Raw genomic sequence first — 23888 nt, 5'->3', positions numbered from 1 at the left:
GTCCAGGGCCCCCTACAGGCCCCTTTGTCCCCCTACAAGGCGCCCCCCTCGGCACGCATGTGCACACTGCGCGTCACAGAAAATCCTTTTTTTCCCCAAAAAATTAACATCTGGAGAAGGGGTCTGGCCCAGCGGGGACCACGAGGGTCGTGGCCCACCGGGTTTTTTCCCGGTGTCCCGCTGGGCCAGTCCAACACTGAATATGTGCACAACGCTTTTACATTACCCGTCTGATCCCCATGTTCCTCTATGAGGGGGCTGCTATATTTGTGCAGCAGGAGTCCGTTAGCATTAGAAGCTCTAACTGACAGGTTAAGAGCAGACAGTCAGGTTGGCAAAACAGTCAGGTTTAGGGACTTCAAGTGACAATTATTTACAAAAGCAGAACTATCAGTGAAAAACGATCAACATGACCCAGGGGCACTCCACCAATGAGGTGAGTTGAGGCACTCGCCTCAGGCGCAGTGCCCCCTGTTTGGGCAGCAAAAATGGCTCTCCTGGTAACTAAGAGACAAATTTCCGCTTTTCAACCCGGCAATTAGGCTCTTCTAGTGCAGAGAGTGCAATCGCGTTCTCTGCACTAGCGACGTGGACCACCCCCGACCCCTCTAGTTCAACGTGGACCGCCCTGACCCCCCTCGGGCACTGAAGAGGTGAGTGCCATGGAGAGGGGTGGGGCAGCAAAAGGAAGGTCGCCTCAGGCGGCAAAATTACCAGGATCGCCCCTGACATGACCTATAGCCAACTTTTAATGTAGATTAATATTTTCAAAAGAATTTTTTTTGTGTCAGTATGACTTTAACCACTATATATTGAAATTGCTCATTAATTAGGGCCTCATGGGCCCCCCAAAACAAGGTTAGTTTTCCTAGATGGGATCACAGTCAGTGGATGGGGGCTGAGCCTAAATGCCAATTTCGCTAAGTTTCTACCAGTAATTATTTAGGGGGGCAATATGTGACATTGGGCATTACAAGTGTACCTACATTGTTACCCAATTGTTACAGCAGCTTCCCCTTGAGCATTTATGGGATGACAGTGTCTGACTGGCCCACTGGGATACCAGGAAAACTCCCGGTGGCCCCAGGTGTCAGTGGGCCTCTTGCTTCTGACCATTTGGCCTATTTCATGTTCATTCTCTATTTCTTTATGGGAACAGAGAGGCTTAATAATGGAAGAATAGTGTATAGTATGTAGAGAAAAGACACTAGGAGAATAAAGAGGTTCAGTAAGGAGAGGAGGAATAATAGTTTGGAATGTGGGCCCTAAGCCTAATGTTTTCTGGTGGGCCGTGGCATCCCAGTACTACACAGTCTGGGAATAATAATAACCCTTAATTGAAAGGTATAATCAGGCTGCTAACCCCTGCCTGCCTCTCATCTGACACTCCCCAGCAATCTGCAGCAAGTTGTAGCGCATCAACAGCTGGAGGGCGGCAGTTTTGAGACGGGCGCAGGCTCGTCCTATGAGATTGAGGCAGTGTGTGTCCCTTTAACAGCTCAGGAAGGGGCTGCGCTGGGAGAAGGAGGAGGGAACTGTCTCCGCTTTGTTTGCAGACGGATTCGCCTTTTGCTGATTTATCGACTGCGCTCCCAGTCTGCAGCGAGCACCGGGCTCATCCGCCGAGGCACAGCGTGTATCCTTCCTCCTCCTCCCGCTGACAGACACATCATGTATCCTTCCTCCTCCCACTGACAGCCATGGAGCGGGGCAGCGTGACCGCAGGCTTCCGAAGGGACCCGGGGCAGCTCATTCACAGATCTCTGGACTTCAAGAGCCAGGGGGCGCAGTGCTGCAAAGACAAGAAGTACCGAGAGGCCATCGGCAAGTACCACCGGGCGCTGCTGGAGCTGAAGGGACTGCCCGGGGATGATGGGGACAATCCTGCTGCTACAGGCGCAACTCAGCCGGGCAGACTCACGGACGAGCAGAGAATGGCGGTGGAGAACATAGAAGTGGATTGTTACAACAGCCTGGCAGGTGGGTGATGAGGGCACGGTGACTGCGTGTGTGAGCGATGACCATGTTTGTAACGGGCAACAGGGTGGGGGGAGCTCAGCGATTGGCTCAGTCTGGTCACTGCCTGGGCACCGGGGCAAATCTCACTGTGGCCGTCTCACTGTCATATAGAGAGGATGAGATGCCCAAGTGTCACTGCCGTATATAGAGGATGAGATGCCCATGTGTCTCTTGTACTAACTGCCACCTGCACTCATGGCCCCACAGTCACTAGATTTTAGGGGCCCATCAGAAACCTGGCTATCTGCTTACTTTATAGTTATGCCCCTGCCTACAGTAATATGTGCCTGAGAGCTGCCTGGTGTCTGTACATGGTATAAAGTGGCCAGATGTGCAGGGTATAGGGCAGCATTTCCATTGAACATTATTCAGCCCTAGCATGTGTCACATTCCTAAATGTATAGAACTAAATGCAACTCTGTCTGAGCCTTTGTAGCAATAACAGATTATAATAAGACTAGGAGGCAGCATTAGATTCAGCCAATAGCTGTGCCCCAATTCCACTAGTTTTGCTGCCCATGACTTGCTGAAGGGAATGGCCCAATGTCACAAGGATTCGGCTGCCAACCAAATGGCCTCATGCACGCCAATGTTTTATTTGTGCCAGTTGCTATGCAGTTTGCTCAGACCAAGTTACGCTCTTCCAAGAGACATTGGAGCCTCTGTTGTCTACGGGAATCAGTTGGACCTTAATTTACGAAATTGGATTAGATAATCCTGAATTATTAGAAGGAAGGTCCGTGATTGGGTGCCAGTTCAGTCTGACTAACTGGATCAGTCTCACAGTTATATACCCTGCCCCACCAATGTGGTTTACTTCTTTATCAGGTGCATGACTGCCAGTTAATGTTACCGTTAAAGTAATGGTAATCCACCTCTTCTCTGCAGCCCTACCATCATCTTCTAACCTGCTGAGCTCCAGCACAATTCCAAGCCCCCTCAGTTGCTAAGCTTGCCTTTTTGTCTGTAATGCAGTGTAAATGATTGGGCAGAAGAGCTGGCATCATGGCAGTTAGAGTCAGAAGTACCTTTCCGTTCTCAATACATGGGTTTTTCACATTATTGTGCAGTCAGCGGGCTAATAAACTTGTTGGCACTGCCAAGAAATCTACTGTTCTTTGAGTGGCAGCTGGGCAATAAGCACCTTGGCACTGGCAGTTGTGGAAAACCTTCCCTGTACCTTGAATGGTAGTTGGCAGTACATACTGTATCTTGGCATTGCCAGTGGCAGCTGGGCATGTGGTGCCACTAACTGTCCCCTGAGGATCTGCTCAATTTTCCCTGTGAATCTAAAGCAGCTCAGTGATCCCTCCTTACCCACTATACAAGCCCCTATATTTGGAATAACAGCCGGACTTGTTGGCACCAGATAATTCACTTTAAACAAGATACCAATTAAATTCCTGCAACTGGGAGGCACCAGCTTGTGAACAGGTGCTTCTTTATGGCTGGATGTTCTTGGACTGATATGACCTTTTTGTTACCTGGGGGGGGTCTCTGATGAATGAAATAGTAAATAAACAGCATCATATTACTTTGTCCCACGTTCTTAAGGCAGCTGGGAATGTTATTGGTTCAGCAATTCACTTTGGTATAATGGACAGTAGCAGCTCCAAGATGTATATGAATATAACTAGCCATGTTAATTATGCCTTTTAACTTGTCCTGTTTCATTCCAAATGTTACTGTACAATAATGTAATTCTTTAATAAATAACAGTTATAATGACTCCAGCAATGACAACCCCCCCGGGGTCGGGAGGGGTCGACGTCCAATTTGGGCACGCCAATTTGGGTGCGCCAGTGTCAAATTCGTCAGACCGCGTTCATTGTTCGGCGGCCAAGTTCAGGACTGTCCGTGGCCTGGTGGTTGGGGACCCCTGTTGTAGTGATTCTGAGACAATTTGTATTTGGTTTTCATGGTTTTTTATCTGTGGTTTTTGAGTTATTTAGCTTTTTATTCAGCAGCTCTCCAGTTTGCAGTTTCAGCAATCTGGTAGCTAGGGTCCAAATTATCATAGCAACCATGCATTGATTTGAATAAGAGACTGGAATATGAATAGGAAAGGACCAAGTAGCAATAACAATAAATGTTTAGCCCTACAGTGCTTTTGTGTTTTAGATGGGGTAAGTGACTTCCATTTGAAAGCTGGAAAGTGTCAGAAGAAAGAAGGCAAATAATTTAAGAACTTTACAAAAATAAATAATGACAACCAATTGGAAAGTTACTTAGAAATTACCATTCTATAAATTACCGGTGAACCACTCCTTTTAACATGCTGATGTTGTCCTCAGTGGGACTTTCAAACTCATCCTTTATATATCTAGGACATTTCTGCCCAGATATCTGTCCAGCAGGCTGTCCGCTCATATAATGGCCACTAAATTGCCAACTTGGTCTCTGGAGGGCCGAGTTAGCAGCTTTTATCAGCCCATGTATGGCCAGATTTTATCAGCCCATGTATAGCCAGCCCATGTATGGATCCCTGTTTGTATTTTGTAGAATTAGAGATAACGGTAACTGTTCCATTTAAACAGAAATATACAGGGCTTCCATCAGATAGATTTTAACTGGGGCTCTTGTATAAGTAGGTCCAGATGGACATGTCATTACAGTTATCTGAAGTAAGTATTGCGATGCACAAGATAAATGGCACATAATACCACTATAACCATCACACTTTAACAAGCAGAAACTTTTGGAGACCCAAACCTCATTTTGCATTGTCGGATGACAAAATAATAATCTGAGGGATACTGCACCCCTTAAATCTGTACCCATCAAAGCTGTCATTTGCTATCGGATAAGCAAGTACATATCATAGCTCAACTGGCAACAAAGCTAATATGTATAGGCCAGAGCTCACATTTCACAGAGAGGATAATGTAAACTATCTCCCGAACAGATAAATGGTATTTTCAAGAGTTCAGGTGCCCCTAGTTCGTAGCTTGAGCGGGGGAGTATTTCCAGCACAGTATGTGCACTTTAATAATGTAGTAGCACTGTGCCATTTGAACTACAAGCTTTCTTACTGCCTTGTAAGACTCTTCATTAACATTAATTAAATGTATTACGCCTGCTGTTTCAGCTCCAAATTTCATTGGTCTTTTCTGTTTGTAGATACCCTCCCAACAGTGCTTGGCTCTCTCATTTAAACTTTATTTTCCACCTTCCATTATTGAATAGGACGTCAAATATGTTAGTGTTATTGAGTTGTTTTAGGTGGCCAAAGGCTCAAATAACTTGTTTCCTTATTTCTGCCCCTTATTGATGCTAGGTAGTGTGCTTATATGTTGAATCTGTTCTGCCCTGTGAATAAATAAATATATGTATACCATACTAATGGAGGGCCACCAGTTGCCTGGTTTAGCAAGCTCAAAATCAGATTTTGCACAATAAAAGCAATTTTTTAAAAAATTTTAAGCAAGTGCGAGTAATGTATACATGTAATGTATATAGGATCTCTTATCCGGAAACCCATTATCCAGAAAGCTCCGAATGAGAGAAGATCATTTCCCAGAGACTCAATTTTAATAATTAAATCAAAACTTTCTCTGTAATAATAAAACAGTACCTTGTACTTGATCCAAACTAAGATATAGTTAATCCTTATTGGAAGCCAAACAATCCTCTTGGGTTTAATTAATGTTTTAAGGATTTTTTAGTAAACTTAAAGTATTTTGATCCAAATTATGGAAAGACTCCTTATCCCTGACCATCCCAAACTGACATAAATATTGACTTTACCAATGAGAATGCACAGCTACCAGATGGTCTCCTTACACCTTGATCATCTAGTGATTAAAGGGTAAAAAACCTCCCTGCAGCAATGGAAAGAAAACCAAAGTATTTGCCTTGAGCATGCAGCATTCCAGAGTTCATTCCTGAGCTTGCCAAAATTAATATGTAGCTCCACTCTGTGTTTATGATCTAACTGCTAATTTGAGACTGAGTTTTTTAAACCCTATAATAAGAAAAGCCCAAACAGTATACAAAACAAAGGTTGACCAGCAGATACCAAGAATGGTGATTCAGCTGTAGTTCGGCAAGAAAAATCTTTGCGTCTATTAGACCTTGGGCCCACCAGGAAACCTAAAACCGTGAGCCCACCAGAAAACCTTAGACAGTGGACCTTTCCAAACTATTATTCCTCCTCTAATCACTCAACCACTTTATTCTCCTAGTCTTTTATATATACTTACAATATTCTCCCATTATTAAACATTTCCCCCCATAAAGAAATAGGGAATGACCATGAAATAGGCCAATTGTAGGGCCCACTAACACCTGGGCCCACCAGGAGTTTTCCTGGTATCCCGGTGGGCCAGTCTGACACTGATTGTTGGTCTGGCTCAATTGCTGCATGTCTCTGACTGACTGTAGTTGGACACACAGTATTGGGTCCAAGTGGGGGTGCCAAATGGATGTTCTGGCAGTTGGTCCACATAGAGCCCTTTATATCTAGCTGGCTGCGGGTTTCATTCCGTCAGGGCCTGATGTGGTTCTGTGCTGATCCAGTTTTCCAGACTGCTTTATAAACATCTGAATGAGCCCTGATTAGATATTAAGTCTGAAGGGAATAGTTTTGTCTCCATATAGGGGAAAGTAGGCTGACTGAACTTTCAGCAAGTGTTTGTCTCTAGGGCACATTAATTTAACCAGAAATTAAAGGTATTCTGTAGCGTGGATGAAAAAGTGTATTGTTATGTATTGTAGTGTGTATTTGCTGTACTGTGTCACAATTCTCAGGCCTGACACTGTGTATATAAATAATTTATACCAGGTGCACCACTAAGCAAAAACCAAAGAATTTGTAGGTTTGTGTTTAAAGGGACCTTTTTATGGCTCACAACCTCAAAGTGGACCAGACTTAGAGTTATTATATAAGTGTGGCGATCTAATCACATGAGGCTAGCAATATAGCGTCTTCCACTTACCATATATATATATATATATATATATATATATATATATATATATATATATATATATATATATATATATATATAATATATATACTGCTGGTGTATAGAAGAAAGGCAGGGACGAACTGTATTATGCTTTACTCAACCTCCATGTAAAGACAATGAAGTATGAAATAGGGATTATTTTCCCTTTAGTCGGTTTTTACTACAGTAAAGGAGTTACTTGTATTCCTGACAACCAGAAATAGGTTTAGCAAGCTTTGTTTCTTTTTTATGTCTGTTTATCATAGTTTTTTTTCACTCTTCACTCATAATTTTGCTACAACTTCACATTCAAGTGATGGTTTATAAATGACAATACTATTTAGTTGTATCTTTGGACAATAAACTGTTCCATATACATAATTTGTTAGCCTAACGCTTATTATATATGAGAGAGATGCTATATGTCAGCCTAACTTTTGTTATTATGCAGCACTTTACAATACTTTATAACAAACAGGGATCTTACAATTATTTAAAAAATGGTTAAAGAATAAAATAGGATCAGAGGGTCCTTACTAAAGTTTACAATCTAGTTTTGTGTTTGTTTTTTGTTCTTTAGTGTTCTGTTCACCTTGGTCCTTTTGAGGCATATACAAGTATGGGACCTGTTATCCAGATTGCTCGAGACCTGGGGTTTTCTGGATAAGGGATATTTATGTAAAGGTGGCCATACACGAATAGAAACGAGCGGATCTCTCCCCGATATGCCCACCTTGAGGTGGGCAATATCGGGCTGATCCGATCATGGGCCCTAGGGCCCAATGATCGGATCCTTACGAATAGTAATGGGGGATTGCGGGACCGCATCAATGAACAGATGCGGCCGCAATCCGACGGGATTTATAGTCCCAACCAATAAAGATCTGGCCGACTTTCGGCCAGATCTCAATCGGGGGAAGCCCGTCGGGGGGCCCTATACACTATACATGACGACTTGGTCAGCAGCTTTTATCGGCCCGTGTATGGCCACCTTAATTTGTAGGGATGCACTGAATCCACTATTTTGGATTCGGCCGAACCCCCGAATCCTTTGCGAAAGATTCGGCCGAATACCGAACCGAATCGGGAACCCTAATTTGCAAATTAGGGGTGGGAAGGGGAAAACATTTTTTACTTTCTTGTTTTCTGACAAAAAGTCACGTGATTTCTCTCCCCGCCCCTAATTTGCATATGCAAAATAGGATTCGGTTCCGCCTGGCAGAAGGTTTTGGCCAAATCCGAATCCTGTTGAAAAAGGCCGAATCCTGAACCGAATCCTGAATTTGTTGCATCCCTAGTAATTTGGATCTCCTTACCTTAAGTCTATTAAAAATATGAATATTAATAAACCCAAAAGGATTATTCTGCCTCCAATGAGGATTAATTATATCTTAGCTGGTACAAAGTACAGGTTTATTATTACAGAAAAAGGTAATCATTATTAAAAATTTTAATTATTTGATTAAAATGGAGGCTATGGGAGATGGCCATCCCCTAATAATGAGCTTTCTGGATAACAGGTTTGTGGATAATGGATCCCATACCTGTACTGATATCAAGGCATAGTGGGACATTTGGAAAAAATGTTTGATATAGATAGGCTCTGGGACTAATGTTGGGCATACATGGAAAGATCAGGTCATTCACTTCAGTTATTTGCTAATGGATCTAAGGCCAGGTATGGGCCAGAATGAGGAGTGACATAATTCTTCCTGATTTAGCTCAGGGACTTTTTTAAACACTGCCTTTAGCAAAGTGTCAAATTAAAATGTCATTTTAGTTCAATTTTAAATGTCAGAATGGTTTTACAGGTCCCGACTGCAATAAATAACAATAGATGGACACAAAAGAAATAACTTTTTTTTCCTTGTAGGTGTTGAAACTGCCGCCCACAGACATCCTGCTGCACTTTATAGCTCCAGGACAAATAGCACAGCGCTAAGCCTGTCAGAGAATAATTACTGTAGGATTTAGTGCTGTCACTGTGTGTTTTTAGTCAGTCGCCTCTATACTTTACTGCTGTATTCATTTTCACCTCTGTGCTAAGCCTACTACAATAGGGAGACATGTCTCTTTCATGGGGCTTTGGGGAAGCTGAAACAGCTGATCATTAATATATTCAAGCTGCAAGCCCATTCTGATTCCAAGGCAGTTATTTTGTCAACTAGTTTATGGCCCTCATGAAGGTCTCCACAGTTCAATTTCTGTATATATGCACATTTTCAGTTTCATTTTGTTCAATAATTGTTTGGGGGTGAAGGGCACCCCATATTACAGAAGCTGAATATGTGCACCCAAGCAGTGTGGTAATGTTCTATCAGCATGACTATGAAGATTTGCATTCATCCAGGTCATGGTACATATAATATAAGTAATTAAAAAAAACTGGACTTGCTGAGTAAATTATTGAAGATGTTTCACTACTCATCCGAAAGCTTCTTCAGTTCAACTGACTGGTGTGGGAAGTTCTCGGCATATAGACTATCAGCATGTATAGCAATGTTTGTTGTTTCTGCTGCTACACCCCAGTTCTTTCCTAGTAAAGAAATATGTAGAAGCGGGGCTGATTGACTAGAAGCAAGGGGTCAGGTGAGCAACATTGCTGCTAGAAGTGGAATAGACTCTAAAGTACAGTCTGAGTAGGTTTATGTAGTATGTAAGCCTACACCATTGTCAGGGATTAGTTACTAAAGGGTTGAAACTGTAGAGGGCACCAAGAGGAAGGAATATAGTGTTACAGAGTAACATCATGTGGCAGAATACAAGACTTGTCCATGAAATGGACCTATCACCTTAAGAAATAATTCCAAATCCTATTTTATCAAGTTAGTCGAGCAGAATAAACTTTACTTACGCTATATAAATTATTTAAATTGTGTACCCTTTAGTCTGGGAATTCACAGTTGCAGCAAGCAGGCAGGCACCATTTTGTAAACACTGCTATTAAGCCAAGCTTTACATTGTGCCAAAATCTTGTTTATGTCCCAGAATGGAGGACTTGATGCTCATGCCATGCACAGGCTACAAAATGAGATGGTGAGGAGGGAGGGGGAAAGTGAGGAGTGCTGTGAATCTACGAAGTGTATAATGGAAAGTGAAAGTATTGCCAGCCCACCTCTATGACTAAGGCATAGATGAGGGGCAGGCAATAAATGATTGACAGCTAAGATTTTTTTTAATGCTTTTATAACAGGTATGTCTTAATAAAAAAAATTGGGTTTCATGTTCAATTTGAAAATGACTTTTATTATATGTCTTTTTATATCTGGGTGACAGGTCTACTTTAAGAAGATTATAGGCCAATTTATTATGAAGACGTTTTGGTCAATTTTCATTTACTAATGAGATTTTTTTTCTTTGTAAATCGCAGCACAGACAGAAATGTAAACGTTGGTAAGGTAGTGATTTATGGTGCAAATGGCTGCTGTAGGCAAGACCAATGTGGTGTAAGGATATAGAGCAGGGTATAAAATCCTTTCTCCACCAAAGGCAATTAGCAATGAATACCTTTGTGTCATCTGTCTCTCTGTTGCTTATTACCTCAACTTGTCAATCTTCCATCGACGAAAATTCCATTAAAATACCGATAGGTTATGAACATTTTTTTGCTCTACAGGATTTTTCAATCTTTCCAATTTATACTTGAATGAGCCTTCAGATTTTTATCAGGAAATAGCAATGAGCAGAATTCTTCGCTTCAAAACCAGGCGAAAAATTCTGATAAAAATCTGATTAAATATGAATCTGTTATAGTGCAAAAATGATCACTGCGAAAAAACTCCCATTGACTTTAATGCATCTTGCAAATATTTGCCAAAGGGAAATGGAACCAATTGGATCATCACTATCAGGGAAGGATGGCAGTTAATATATAGCCAGCTCTTCCCAAATAGAATAATAGTTACTATATTAGACTGGTTGAGTTTAGTTAAAGAGTTTATAATCCTTAATAAAATAGTTTGTTATTCAGCGTTATGTGATGTATCCACTTTGAAATTGTCTCCAGTAAGCCTCCTCGGCATGCACCATAGTGAGAAGCTTCTGCCCGGTAGAAGTGGCAATTAGTTTCTAATTGATAAGAAACTAAAATCCCTCCATTTCATTTGAAGTGATTATTTTCTCTCTGTTTCTATTCAACGTAGCTTATCACAGGCTCATTACAAGCTAACAGTAGAAAGGATTGTTTGCTGTTCAGCTCTAAGGCTTGGCACACGCAGTATTTCAGTGTATTTGCAGCCAGGAGAGAAACACCCAATAGCCCTCTGTGCCTCCTGTCATTGATATGAGTGGGGTCTTCTCTCTCCTTCTTTGACATTTTTTAGCCCTAAAATGCGTATTTTCAGGATAAAAACCCAGGTGGCTTCTATTCATATCAATGAAAGGAGGCACGGGTATGTTGAGTCATAAAGTTTGCAGGTCTAGTAACTTATAGCAACCAATAAGTTTGTAGCATTTACTGGTCACCTGCTTAATGACCAGTTTGCTTCAATGCAAACATCTGATTTGTTGCTATGGGTTACTAGAGCTGGTACAATTTTTTGTTGTTGTTCCTTCTATTATATTACCCTATTGGTTTGCTATTTGTAATTATTTTCTCCAGGAAAAGTGTCAGCTCTGCCATGTTTGCTGTATGCCTTATGGAATGAAATAAGTAAGTCATAAATGGGTCTAGTAATGTTAGGAAACAGTGTTCATGCAGCATATAGTGGTCATCAGTGCCAAAATCTGATTTCACACTTAGATATAAGGAGGCAGTATGTGCGGGCATATTCCATAAATGCATAAACTGTGTTGGCAGCATGGACCATCCCAGGAACATTGCCAATATGAAGCTGGGGAAAGGCAGCAGAACATGTCCTTGTCAAAGGGTATTACTGTGCAAGCCAGATATCCAAGTATTGTTTTACAGCAGGGCTGTCTAAAGTATAGTCTCAGTCTGTGCCTGGTTTTGCAACTCTTGGGAGTGGAGTAGCTTTGAACATAATTCATTTGCTGCTCATTTATAAACAATGGGCAAATTTGCACTTGGGCAAGAACCCATGGTAACAAATGACATTTTTGCTGTCATTGTTTATTTCTCAGGACCAAGCAATCCCAACAAAGTGTGGCATCGCCTAAGGGTAAAACCGACCCTAAATATTAATGGCTGGGCTGTGTCTTTAAAAGGATACTAAACCTAGTGAGAAATAATGTTTAGCTGTTTTTTCTTTTGTGGGGTGTACCATTAATATTGCACGTCAATGCCCATTCATGGAGATAAATAAAAATGCAACACGGTGCAATGAAAGGCAGGTACTGAAAGAGATGTCTCTCTTACATGCTTATATGTATGGCTTTACATGATTATGTGTGTGGCTTTACATGCTTATGTGTGTGGCTTTACATCTTTATGTGTGTGGATTTACATGCTTTTGGGGCAGATTTATCAAAATGTGAGACTGGTTGTGGGACAAGCAAATCTTCCCTGCTAAATTAATAGGTGCAAATCTCCGCATAAACCCCATGTGCACAAAATATTGTGAAGCTGCTATCTCAGGCCTGGATCTGCTTACTCAGTATATAGCACATTCCCAGCGTGAATACATGTGGCTGCCTAACCACCTTGTGTCTGCAGGGAGTGGGAGTTCCTGAGAATGCAATGCAAAGGTTTCTAATGTAACAAAGTAAGCAGGTGAAGATACCTATAGAATTTGGTGGCATTTACTGAATATACACAGGAGGATTCATAGAGAACATTGCACATTGGAGCTGCAGGGGTGAGTCAGCAAACATGGGGCACAGAACGCTTCCAGTCTGGAATTAAATACGTGCCAGACTGTCAGACATCATATTGTGTTGTTTTGCTGATGCAACCTTAGCTTGATTGGCACTGTTTTATCCAGCCTAGGGCTCCAACTCCATACACTAATAATTGTTTAGTTGTCTCTATATTTACTGGTTGTAACATTACATTGCATTAACATACAGTATACACGTATAGGGCCCGTAATCCAGAATATTCGGGACCTGGTGTTTTCCAGATAAGGGTTCCTTCTGTAATTTGGATCTCCAATAGGATTGATTTGTTTCCAATAAGGATTAATTATATCTTAGTTGGGATCAAATACAAGGTACTGTTTTATTATTACAGAGAAAAAGGATATCATTTTTAAAAAAGGTGAATTTTTTTGATTAAAATGGAGTCTATGGAAGATGGCCTTCCTATAATTCGGAGCTTTCTGGATCACTGGTTTCTGTATAACAGGTCCCATACCCGTACTGTATGTTCAGATTATGGTGATCATTTTGATGTCATCTAAAGAGGTCAGAGTTGCTTGTGGCTAGGGAGGGGGCCATAACAAACTATTTGAGAGCCTGGGGGCTCCAGTTCTGTTTTTAAATTGCTGTGCAGCTGTTTCTTTTATCAGCCACTATTAACCTTGTTTAAGGGAGTGATTTACTGAAACAGTGCTTTTCAGGTAGAACTTCTGACCATGGTGGTCCTGATTGATCTTTGAAAAAGATGGAAAAACGCTTAGCCATAAAGCGTGGCAGGGCTGCCGCTTTGTAATTCCCTATAACTTACAATTTAAGTAAATATGTCTCTGGCAATTAAAAAACAGAATTGTATTTGTAACATAGACTGGCTATGGAACTCCTTCATCTGAATCCAACTCAATCAGAAATGAGATTCTAATAAGAATTCTTCATTCCCCTCCAATTTTCCAAGCAATAATCAGTGTCTGGGTGTTATGTGTACTTTTTCAACCTACTACAGATAATCTTCCACCACTTATAAACACAATATTTGCATGCTGTCATTCTTCTCCTGCATTATAGTGTTTTGTCAGGATTACCAAAAGGCAAAATGGTAGCAAAAATGCAAAAGCCAGGGACATTTCGGTGCTCCATGCTGTCACACTTGGCTTTAAAGGGGAAATGCATATTATTTTAGTGTTTTGCAGGCAAGAGTTATTCAGTTGGCTTATTTAGATTTTTGATCTACTGATTTATTTGCCTTTGTCGTTATTGGTTACTTTTTCTGTTTGTATCCTCTTCTGATGTTCTGTGAAGCTGAGCCAGGATTGTAATCCATCCTACACAGGGCAAATAGGACACCCCTGGTGTGTGAGCGAGTGTACGAATAACAAGGCTGGCTTTTACACCCTGCTCTTTAACTGCCCCATTAGATCTTGCAAGTCGGTTGCTAGGAGAGAAATTAGTGGAGTAGGACCTGAGAGAGTTCTTTGCACAGTCAGTGTGATGCTGCCATTAGCTTCCCTCCCCATCAGCCACTGTTCATTACTCTCCTGCGGCAAATGGGATAAAGTAGTTGCCATCTAATTGCAATGCCTAATCTTTCAGGTAATGCCGGTTATCCTGTTAGAGGTTCTGTAAAATCCAGATTACCCCTCCAAAGCTCAGACATAATAAGAGATGTGGCGACTTAACAATATTTATCTAAGATGAACAATGCATAGATAGATAGACTGATATAGAGATGTTTTACATTAAAATGCATTGTGTTGTTTACTTTAAAGGGCCACCATCTGAGTTTTCTACTGAGTTGTGATTATTACACAAGAATACCTGTAAAGGCATAGATTTATGGTATCTTTCCACTGTCAGGGGTGCCTGGGGTTTGCTGCCGCCTAAGGCAGAAAACCTTAATTTGCCTCCAGCATTTGAAGCAGGACTGGTTATTAGTAGTGTGCGGGTTAAGAAATTCTTGACCCTAACCCCTTTGTTCTAGAGGTTCTAGGGAGACCTCCCAATTCATTCCATTCTTTACAAAGTCATTCTCCTAGAGAGCTCAGGCAGAGATATAGAATTCCCTATATGAATCCTGAATCCAATGTCTAATTTGAATTTTTCAGATTTGAGATATATCAGTATATTGCATTATTGTATGGCACACACAGCATTTTGCCTCGCATGTGTAATCCAGTTTGGCAGGTGGGCAACAAAATTGATAGTTAAAGGACAAGGGGAACCAAACCCATACTTCAACTGAATTTCTCATGCCCCTTGCAGTACACTATATTTGCCTGCATCAAAAAGCTTTCCTTTAGTCATGCCAGCACTTCTACAAACATGTCCGCTAAGAGCATGGTACACCAGGAGATTAATCACCAGCTATAAATCTCTGCTTCCTCGGGAGACTAATCTCCGGTAAAAGCTTTCCCATAGGCAATAATGTGAATCTCTGGTGGTAAAACCACCAACTGTTGCTTCAGTCTCCCAAAACAGCTTGAAGTTGCCTCTAGAGGAAACTTCAAGCAATTTTGAAAAACTGAAGCAACACATGTAATCCGGAGCTTTCTGGATAACAAGTTTCCGGATATCCCATACCTGTGTTTCATATACACTTATATGGCTACAGGCCTACAGCCTTTCTTTAGTGCTGTGGAAAAGCTGTTTGTAGATATCTGTATTTGTATATACAGTTAGGGAAGAGGCTGCATGATCATATATACATTTAGGGGTAGATTTAGTGCAGAGACACACGGGAAGATTCGGGGAGATCTAGTCACCCGGCGACTAATCGTCTGTTCTTCGGGCGACTAATCTCCCTGAAAAGCCTTCCCGCTGGCTAGAATCTAAATTGCCGGAGGGATGGCACTAGGACGCTTCCTTTTCCGAAGTCGCCTGAAGTTTCCTCATCAGGCAATGCTCAGAGTGCCATCCCGCCGGCAATTTAGATTCTAGCTGGCAGGAAGGGCGACTAAGTCTCCCCGAATATTCCCGTGTGTGTCTCTCCCCTTACTAAGGTTAGAATTCTCTGTAATAAATCTCACATTCGAGTTTGAATTCAAGCTGGGGAATTTCTAACTCGAAATTTTTACAGTCAGACCCTTCAAAATTCTAATTTGACTACTCTCCAACTAAAACCTGAGTTCATGTAGAAGTCAATGGCAGAGATCCCTTGAACTATTTAAAGATGTTAATAGTAGTAATGAGCCAAATTTTTGCCAAGTTTCGCTTTGAAAATGACACCCCATAGACTCCAATGGGAGAAGAAAATGATACGCGTCAAAAAAAAAAAAAAATATATGTTGCACAAAGAATTTACTCGCAAAAACTCGATTCAGAATTCGTTTCCAGTTTTTGGGTCGTGACTATTCAATCAAATATTAGATGTTCCAATTTTTTCATAAATACCATTCGAATTCTGAATAAAATCAAATGTTTTTAGAGTTTAAAAAAAATTCACATTACTTTAAAATTCGACCTTTGATAAATAACCCATTAATATTATGATACTGTGACTTTATGTGATGCAATCTAATACTACACTTTACAATTTAGATCAACCAATAGGAACAAAGCAAAAACCCATGCAGTAAATGAAGAAAAAGCGTAAAAAGTGGATTTGTTCCCAGTTTACCAGCCGCAGTGTGTGAGACTGGTGTGTAGCAGTGGGCTGAACGTATATTTAGGATAATGCCATCATGGGGAGGGAAAGATGTGTCTGTTGTGAACCCACCACATTTTGTCAGGCACCATAATACTATGTAATGACAGGCTGGCCTGAATGTGAGCTGAATCCTGTTATTTGGAATGTGACAGGAAAGTAAACATGAAGCAGAGGCTCCTCGTATCCTTGTGTAATTACACATTGCTTACCCAGAAAACCATGGTGCGGCTAAGTGCCCACTGAAGTAATAAGCAGCCACAGTAATGCTAGGTACCGGTAATAACTTTGTGCTGATCTGAGAGAAACGATAGCGTATTAAAGTGAATATAAATAGACCTTGCTATCTGTCCAGCTTCAGCCTAGCTTTTATCTCAGTCTGGGGATTTGGATTGTCACCAAAGCGACTTGCTGTGCAGACATATACCAAACCTCACGTGCGAGTACAGTAAAATGTAATCGTGTCGTGGAGGAAAAAAGTTTTTTTTGTAATTTTCTAGGGATGCACCGAATCCAGGCTTCGGTCTTTTTCAGCAGGATTCAGATTTGGCCGAATCCTTCTGCCCAGCTGAACCGAATCAGAATTTGCATATGCAAATTAGGGGTGGGGAGGGAAATCACATGACTTTTTCTCACAAAATGAAGTAAAAAATGTTTCCCCCCTTACCACTCCTAATTTGCATATGCAAATTAGGATCAGTTCGGTATTCGGCCAAATCTTTTATGAAGGATTCGGGGGTTTGGCCGAATCCAAAATATTGGATTCGGTGCATCCCTATCATTTTCCAATAAATTGATACATTTGTGATATAAATGAAGTCGATAGATCTACATGCATCATTATTAGCAATATTAGGGGCTTGAGGCTTTTTTGGATCAAGCCAAACTTACCCTTACTTTGGGGATACTATAATAAAACATCCCTTGGGGTTACTGCCTCTGTGCAGGAGATTGGGGGCTTCATTAGATCTGGACTGGGATACAAAATAGGACCTGGCATTTCAAGTACACAGAGCCCCACCAGCCCACTAAATAGTGACTGTCTATGGCATCTTACAGCAGCCCCTCTGGAATTTGCCAGAACCCACTGATTGCCAATCTGGGCCTACGTTTCATGATAGTTATGTACCTAAACAGACATAGAGTGTAGAACTGGGTCTCCTAGGACCCACTGGAAAATCTGATACCTTGGGCACACTCTTAAAGGGCAAGTCAACTCCAAAAATAAGTTTGCCGAATAAAAGAAAACATAATTCCAAGCAACTTTCCAAAATATTGGCATTAAACATTTTCAGTCATTTTTAAGTGATTTAGTGAACAACAATTCCAATTGAAAGCAGCATTTGCTCAACTCCCGGTTGTTACTTTTTAAACAATGTTGCAAAAGTCTTAGTTCCCCAGGAAAGTCAGGTCTTTTAATCAGCTTCCTTGTCTTAAAACACTGCTTTTACTAGTAATACATATACAAATAACTTAAAAACCATCGAAAAAGTGTAATGAGTGCATATTGCAAAATTGCTTAGAATTATGTTTTCTTTTCTTTTTGCTTTAAGGCAATTCCATGTTGAAAATAAGGGTGGGTGGATTGGAAGTACAGGTACCCAAATTCCCTACACTCCTAGCTGGGAGAGCAGTTATCGTTTCGGAGGTGCAATTCTTCATTGGTCAGCTAAAACTTAAGTGCAAACAACCTTTTCTTCAATTGAAGATATACCAGCGCTAAAAGCTCAGGGTAGACACAAGAAAGAAATGCAAACACAATATAGTGTAGTAGTTTTTAAATCGAATGAAATATATAACCACTTGTGCGGTAGTTAAACGATGTGGTTTTGGGGTCTTCCACCAAGGGGTTAAAAGGCCATTTTTCCGTGCTTTTGATAAAACTTAAGTGCCACATGCTACGGCTCCACCCAGCACTTTCAGTTGACATGATGTGCAAATGCCATTTTAAATATATATATATATATATATATATATATATATATATATAATAGCTTGCTGTAAAAATTGATAAGGACTAAGGTCATGTCTGTGTCATTCGTATGGTTAATCCTGTCTCTCTCCCATCTGTCAAGTAGCATGCCTACTGCAAGCGGAGCTGGTGAATTACGAGCGGGTGAAGGAGTACTGCCTGAAAGTCCTTAAGAAGGAAGGGGAGAATTTCAAGGCCCTGTACAGATCCGGCGTGGCCTTCTACCACCTGGGAGACTATGACAAAGCTTTGCACTACTTGAAGGAAGCCAAGAGCCGACAGCCAACAGGTACCATAAGCCTCCTGGCTCAGTTGCAACACTACAGCTTTTTGAGATAAATGGAGCTTGGGGCAATTATAAAACAAAATTTGTACTATAATTGCTAGATATTTACAGGGATACACAAGTAGAAGTGCACAGAGATCAGATTTTCTTTGCTAACAGCAAAGAACTGCTACATCTGATTCACACTACAGAATATGTTAAAGGGCCCGTGATGTCATAAAAAGAAAGGCATTCATTTGGACTGACATGACTGTCATTCCTCTCCTGCATAAGTATGTAGTCTGTGGAGTCAAAGTCCTGATTTGGCTTCATGGTGTTTGCTAACTTGCTTTAGTATCTGAAACGATCCTTGACCTATTGTGAAAACAAACCTGCCGACTCCTCTTCATATATAATCATAGTCCCACACACACAGAATAAGAGAGGCGACAGTCTTTCTAGAAAAGCTTTATGGCTGAGATTATAGGTTTGTAACAGAGCATTCAGTCTACAGTAATTCAAAATTCTACATAACAGCAGCTCTGTCATGCTTTATGGCTGAGATTCTAGCTTTGTAACAGAGCATTCGGTCTACAGTAATTCAAAACCCTATATGCCTGCAGGATTGTTAAACGGGATGTTAACCCAAAAATATATTTTTACCTATTGAAAGGAAATATAATTGTAAGCACATTTCCAATATATATTCATATACATTTTCAGTGGTTTTGTAAATGTCATTTCTAATTAAAAACAGTATGTGCCTCTTATTTTCTGTTCCCTGCACTGCTGGTTCTGAATTCTGAAACAATCTCTAGCAGAAGCCAGTGGATAAACAAAAGCAGCATGCAACGCTGACCTCGTGTACACTGTTTCAAGAGACAGAACCAGCAGTGCAGAGAATAGCAAGGGCCAGAGAGATACTGCTTTCCATTACAAAGACGTTTGAAGCTAAGTAACGTACTTCTCATGTGCTTTGCTTCAAGAGATTTTTCCATGACATGTCTCAGGAAGCAGTAAAACATCCACTTGTGTAGGGTCACCATGGGGGTGGTGGGTACAGGGGGTACTCCAGTTTGGGGCCCTGTGGCAGAGGCTGTCCAGTGGACCCAGTTGGCGACCCCAGGGGGGCCCTGGTAAGTTATTAGTATGGCATCCCATAATTAGTGATGGCAGCTCTGCACATGTGATATTACTTTTTTGTTAAGGTCTCTTACTGTATCTATATATGTGTGTGTTTCTCCAGACACCAATGTGATCAGGTACATCCAACTGGCTGAGATGAAGCTTAGCAGAAGCACTCAGAGAGAGAAGGAGCTGTCATAGAAAAGGACCACTTCACTATAAGAAGGGATTGTGCCACTGTTTCCTCACTACAAGCTGAGTGGGTCGTGATTTATTTCTCATTGACCTTTTTTTTTGCGCTTTAAGAAAAGAACTGACCCAGCTTTGGATGCATCTCTGCTTAAGTGCCCTAGAGCTCTGATTAGAGAAGGATCAGGAGACACAAAGGAACTGGAATCTCTCAATACTGAACCACAGTCATGCCGACACAAAGACTGACATCATCCCATGTGTTCTTGCAAAGCGCTCTGCCATTAGTTTGCACCCAGCGATGGGGTTAAACGGGTCACTGGCTTCATATTCTTGTACACAATGTCTTTTTATTTTTTTTAATGGATTATGGCTCTTACTGTTGACATTGAATGGGACTTGTTTGTAATGGATACCCCTCCAAACCAGGTTTGGACAATCAGCTGCCACTGAACTATGACAGGGAATGATGGGAATTGTAGTTCAGTAGCAGCTGCAGCTCTGCAGTTCCAAACACCAATTTAGCCAGATTCAATCTTATTTCTAATTATATTCATAGGTATAGGGTTGTGCAATGCTGTCTTGCCAATTCCTCTTTTTGCTCTGTACCCAGAGGTATAATCACCACCTTGGCAGATCACAGGGGATTATAAACCTGATGCAGTGAAAGTGACGAGGGTTCTGTCTGTATACACCATGGCATTGATTCCTTGCATAACTTGCCACTTGACTCGTTAACATCCCAGACAGTGACTTAAGTAATTCCAGTATATGGAGTGATCGTACCTATGACTCTCTAGGAGGTAGGGTTGCCATCTTTTCTGAAAAAAATACCGGCCTTCCTATATATTTATCTTTTTTCCCTATTAATAATACTGGGATCAACCATAATTTTTACTGGCCAGGCCGGTAAAATACCGGCCAGGTGGCAACCCTACTAGGAGGGGGGCAAACATAATATATTATAAACATCTCTCTCTCCCACCCCTATACCTGCAAATCCAAAGCTATGTTGACCTCCCTTACAGTCCTTTAACCCATGGCACTAACATCAGTCTGGCAGCCTATTCATTGAGAACAGTTTTGTTATCTAAATACCTGTGTATTTTTTTATGCTTGAGATTTAAATCATAACAAACGGCAACATTTGTAGACCTTTCTTTCTGGGCCATGTGCCATACTAACTACACACCTTGTTAAGAGATATAGTTGTTACTGAAGGTTCTCATACAGAGGTGCCAGATGCAGCAAACCTGCTCAGCTTTGGAAAGTGCATCACTAAAAGAAATAGCCAAAAGAGACACTGTTGGGTATGTATAGGTCTATACAGTCCTATTTATAATGGTTTAATACACTGCCATTCAGGCATAGAGAAATACTACCTGTTAACATAATACTGACCCTTTGACTTGCCTGTGTCAACATGGGGATTTTCTGTAGGGGGTGTGAAGAAATCACAGTTGTAGAAGGGGTTATGTTGCCCTTGTTTGTTTGGCCAGAACTTTGATTTGTACTAATTTAAAGTTTTAAATCCTGTCTATATGTTATATATATATATAGCGGATAAGGTGTGTTTTATCAGAAGCCAGGGTTTTTGGCCTACATGAGGAAATCAGAGGTTTCTGCGCAGTGAAGTGCAATTTTGGATGCAATTTGCCATGTTTTTTATGACAAATAATGCAGCATTTTTCTACACAGTTCCAACATTATTTTGGCCACAAGGGGGAAGTTGCCTCTGATGCAGCTGTGCCCAGTTCACAAGTGTTTTGCAGTTGCGCAGAAATTTGGGATGGCATCATTTCTGGTGTTTGCCACAAGTTTGCTGCACTTATTGTCACAGTCCACAGAGACAATCATGGAGTCACCACCAGATTAAAGTGGCAGTTGCTTCAGTGTTCACCTGTGTCAATAGGAAAACGTGGGCTGTATTCGGAATAGGAAGTGGGACGGATGCAAAGGCACCGAGCACAAATACAGGCTAGTGCAAAGAGCGTCTTTGGATGGAAGTACCTGTATTTTGGTTTTGTGTTTTCCTTTATAGACAGCAGGTCGGACTGGAGTGGTGGGAAGCTGAACAAATGCATGGCGCTCGGTTCTCCTTAGTATGTCTTTGTGTCAGTTGTCTGGAATGAAAATATTGTTTTTTGTTTCTTCGTCACCTGTCTAACCTTTTTGATCTTGCATCGAGCCATTTATATACGTGAAAGGGTGGATGGAGCTGAGGCCGTGCAATGCTGATTTTTCTGCTTATAAAACTACGATTCCATTTGCCATTGAAAGTGCATCTCTGTGCCGTGTGGTGGAAGCTGTGAATTGCAAGGCTGTGAATCTGAAAGGGTGTCGATGCTTCATTACAGGAGAGCCGATCTCCCAATATTATAGAATTACCATTCCCCGGTAGGCGCCATATTCTGTCTGCGGAATGCTGGGAGCTGTAATCAATCAACAATTGCTTGTGCTTTACTAAAGATAGGCCTGGCGCTGTTTTCAGATGTGATCTTTTTACAATGCAGAGATGATAAATATAACAGAGAGCGAGAGAGGCACAGGACTTTCCTTGTATTTTTTTATAGCTGGAGTTCTCACGGAACGCTTATTATATTTCCTTGGTTAGCAGAATGGCTGTATTGGTTTGTACCTCTAAGGTTTATGGTGCTGTAATGCTTCAGAACACTTTACTGTTATACAAAAGAGCATATTGTATCATTTACAGATCACTCTCTATATAGACATATATATATATATAAATGTTAAATGTGAGAAATGATTATTTGTGAATTTGCCAGTGCTTTTTTTTATTCTTTAAAAGGGATAAATTCTATTTTAGCTGCACCCAAATCTTCCTCCTTTGGGTACAGAAAACCTTAAGGGTGTTAAAGGGCCACTGTACCTTCAAAGCTATGCTATGAGAAAACCTTAAAAGTCCCTACTATAGAGGGTTCTCTTTTGGCTGGGCAAGAGCCACTTTGACATCATACTATGTCTCTCAGTTGCTAGGCCATGCACTTTATGGCTCTTGCCGTGGGATTATAACACAATTGGAGGTTTCTGAGAGTAAATAAGGAATTTTGTGTCTAGCCCACTTAAAAACCTGCTGCAGATTAGTGAAGGCAAAAAAATATGCACTCATAATAGATAAAGCTATACTGGCCCTTTAAATATTAAACATTCTTCTGTATTTGATTAGGGTGCTTCCCCCTTACCCCCAATAAATAAAATGTTGACTGCAGGTTTTCCATTATAGATGATGTTTTTTTGTTAGCGCCTTAAAAAGGCAAGCCCCTTCTTTAACACGAGTACAATAAATAAAATATACGTTAAAAAAATGTATCAAGCCTGTTCTTTTAATTTAAAAATAAATTCATATATTCTTAATTTGTTTTTCAATAAAAAAAATAAGCTCTCTTCTGTGTCTCCACACAGAGCCAAGCACAGGGGCTGATTCTCGGGCCTGTGATTATCCGCAGGCTGAGAATCGGCCCAGTGTGGCCATAGCTTTATTGTTGTGCTTGTCTCTAGTTTACAGATAAGGAGCAGTTCATTATGCAGAGGGCATGGTGCAATGTTGATTTGATGAATAATCTTCTCTTTCTACTGTTCAGAAGAGCCAGGAAATTCGAGGATGTTACTATGTAAGGACTATGTAAGAAATTACTTTCATTTGCCCTTTTTAGCCATAAACCATAGGTATTTCTTAATTAAAACAATGTATGCCTAGCGCAAGGCCTGTTTATTGCACTCATATTACACACAACAAAAGGCATTTATGTCCCCAAATGTTATAAATAAAATTAAAATAAATAAATAAATATATATATATATATATATATATATATATATATATATATATATATATATATATATATATATATATATATATATATATATATATATATATATATATATATATATATTGTATCTGTCATCCCAATAATGCATTTCAGCATTATGCCAAAACGTAGTACAAAAAAAAAA

At 40.7% G+C, this 23888-nt stretch overlaps 1 protein-coding gene across 1 annotated transcript; it reads left to right on the top strand.

Annotated features, from left to right (window-relative positions):
* Window positions 1-1599: 1599 nt before the first annotated feature.
* On the top strand, window positions 1600-23888 carry ttc9.L (tetratricopeptide repeat domain 9 L homeolog; the record flags this gene model as incomplete). The annotated part of the gene is given in 4 exon segments (NM_001135229.1): window positions 1600-1980; window positions 18441-18623; window positions 19846-23721; window positions 23774-23888. Coding segments are annotated over 3 exon segments (543 nt in total). The 3' UTR covers window positions 19926-23721; window positions 23774-23888.

Source organism: Xenopus laevis, chromosome 8L, assembly GCF_017654675.1.
Source record: "Xenopus laevis strain J_2021 chromosome 8L, Xenopus_laevis_v10.1, whole genome shotgun sequence".
Taxonomy (NCBI): Eukaryota; Metazoa; Chordata; class Amphibia; order Anura; family Pipidae; genus Xenopus; species Xenopus laevis.
The sequence above is the reverse complement of the archived record's forward strand: the minus strand, read 5'-3'. Positions and strand labels throughout refer to the sequence as shown.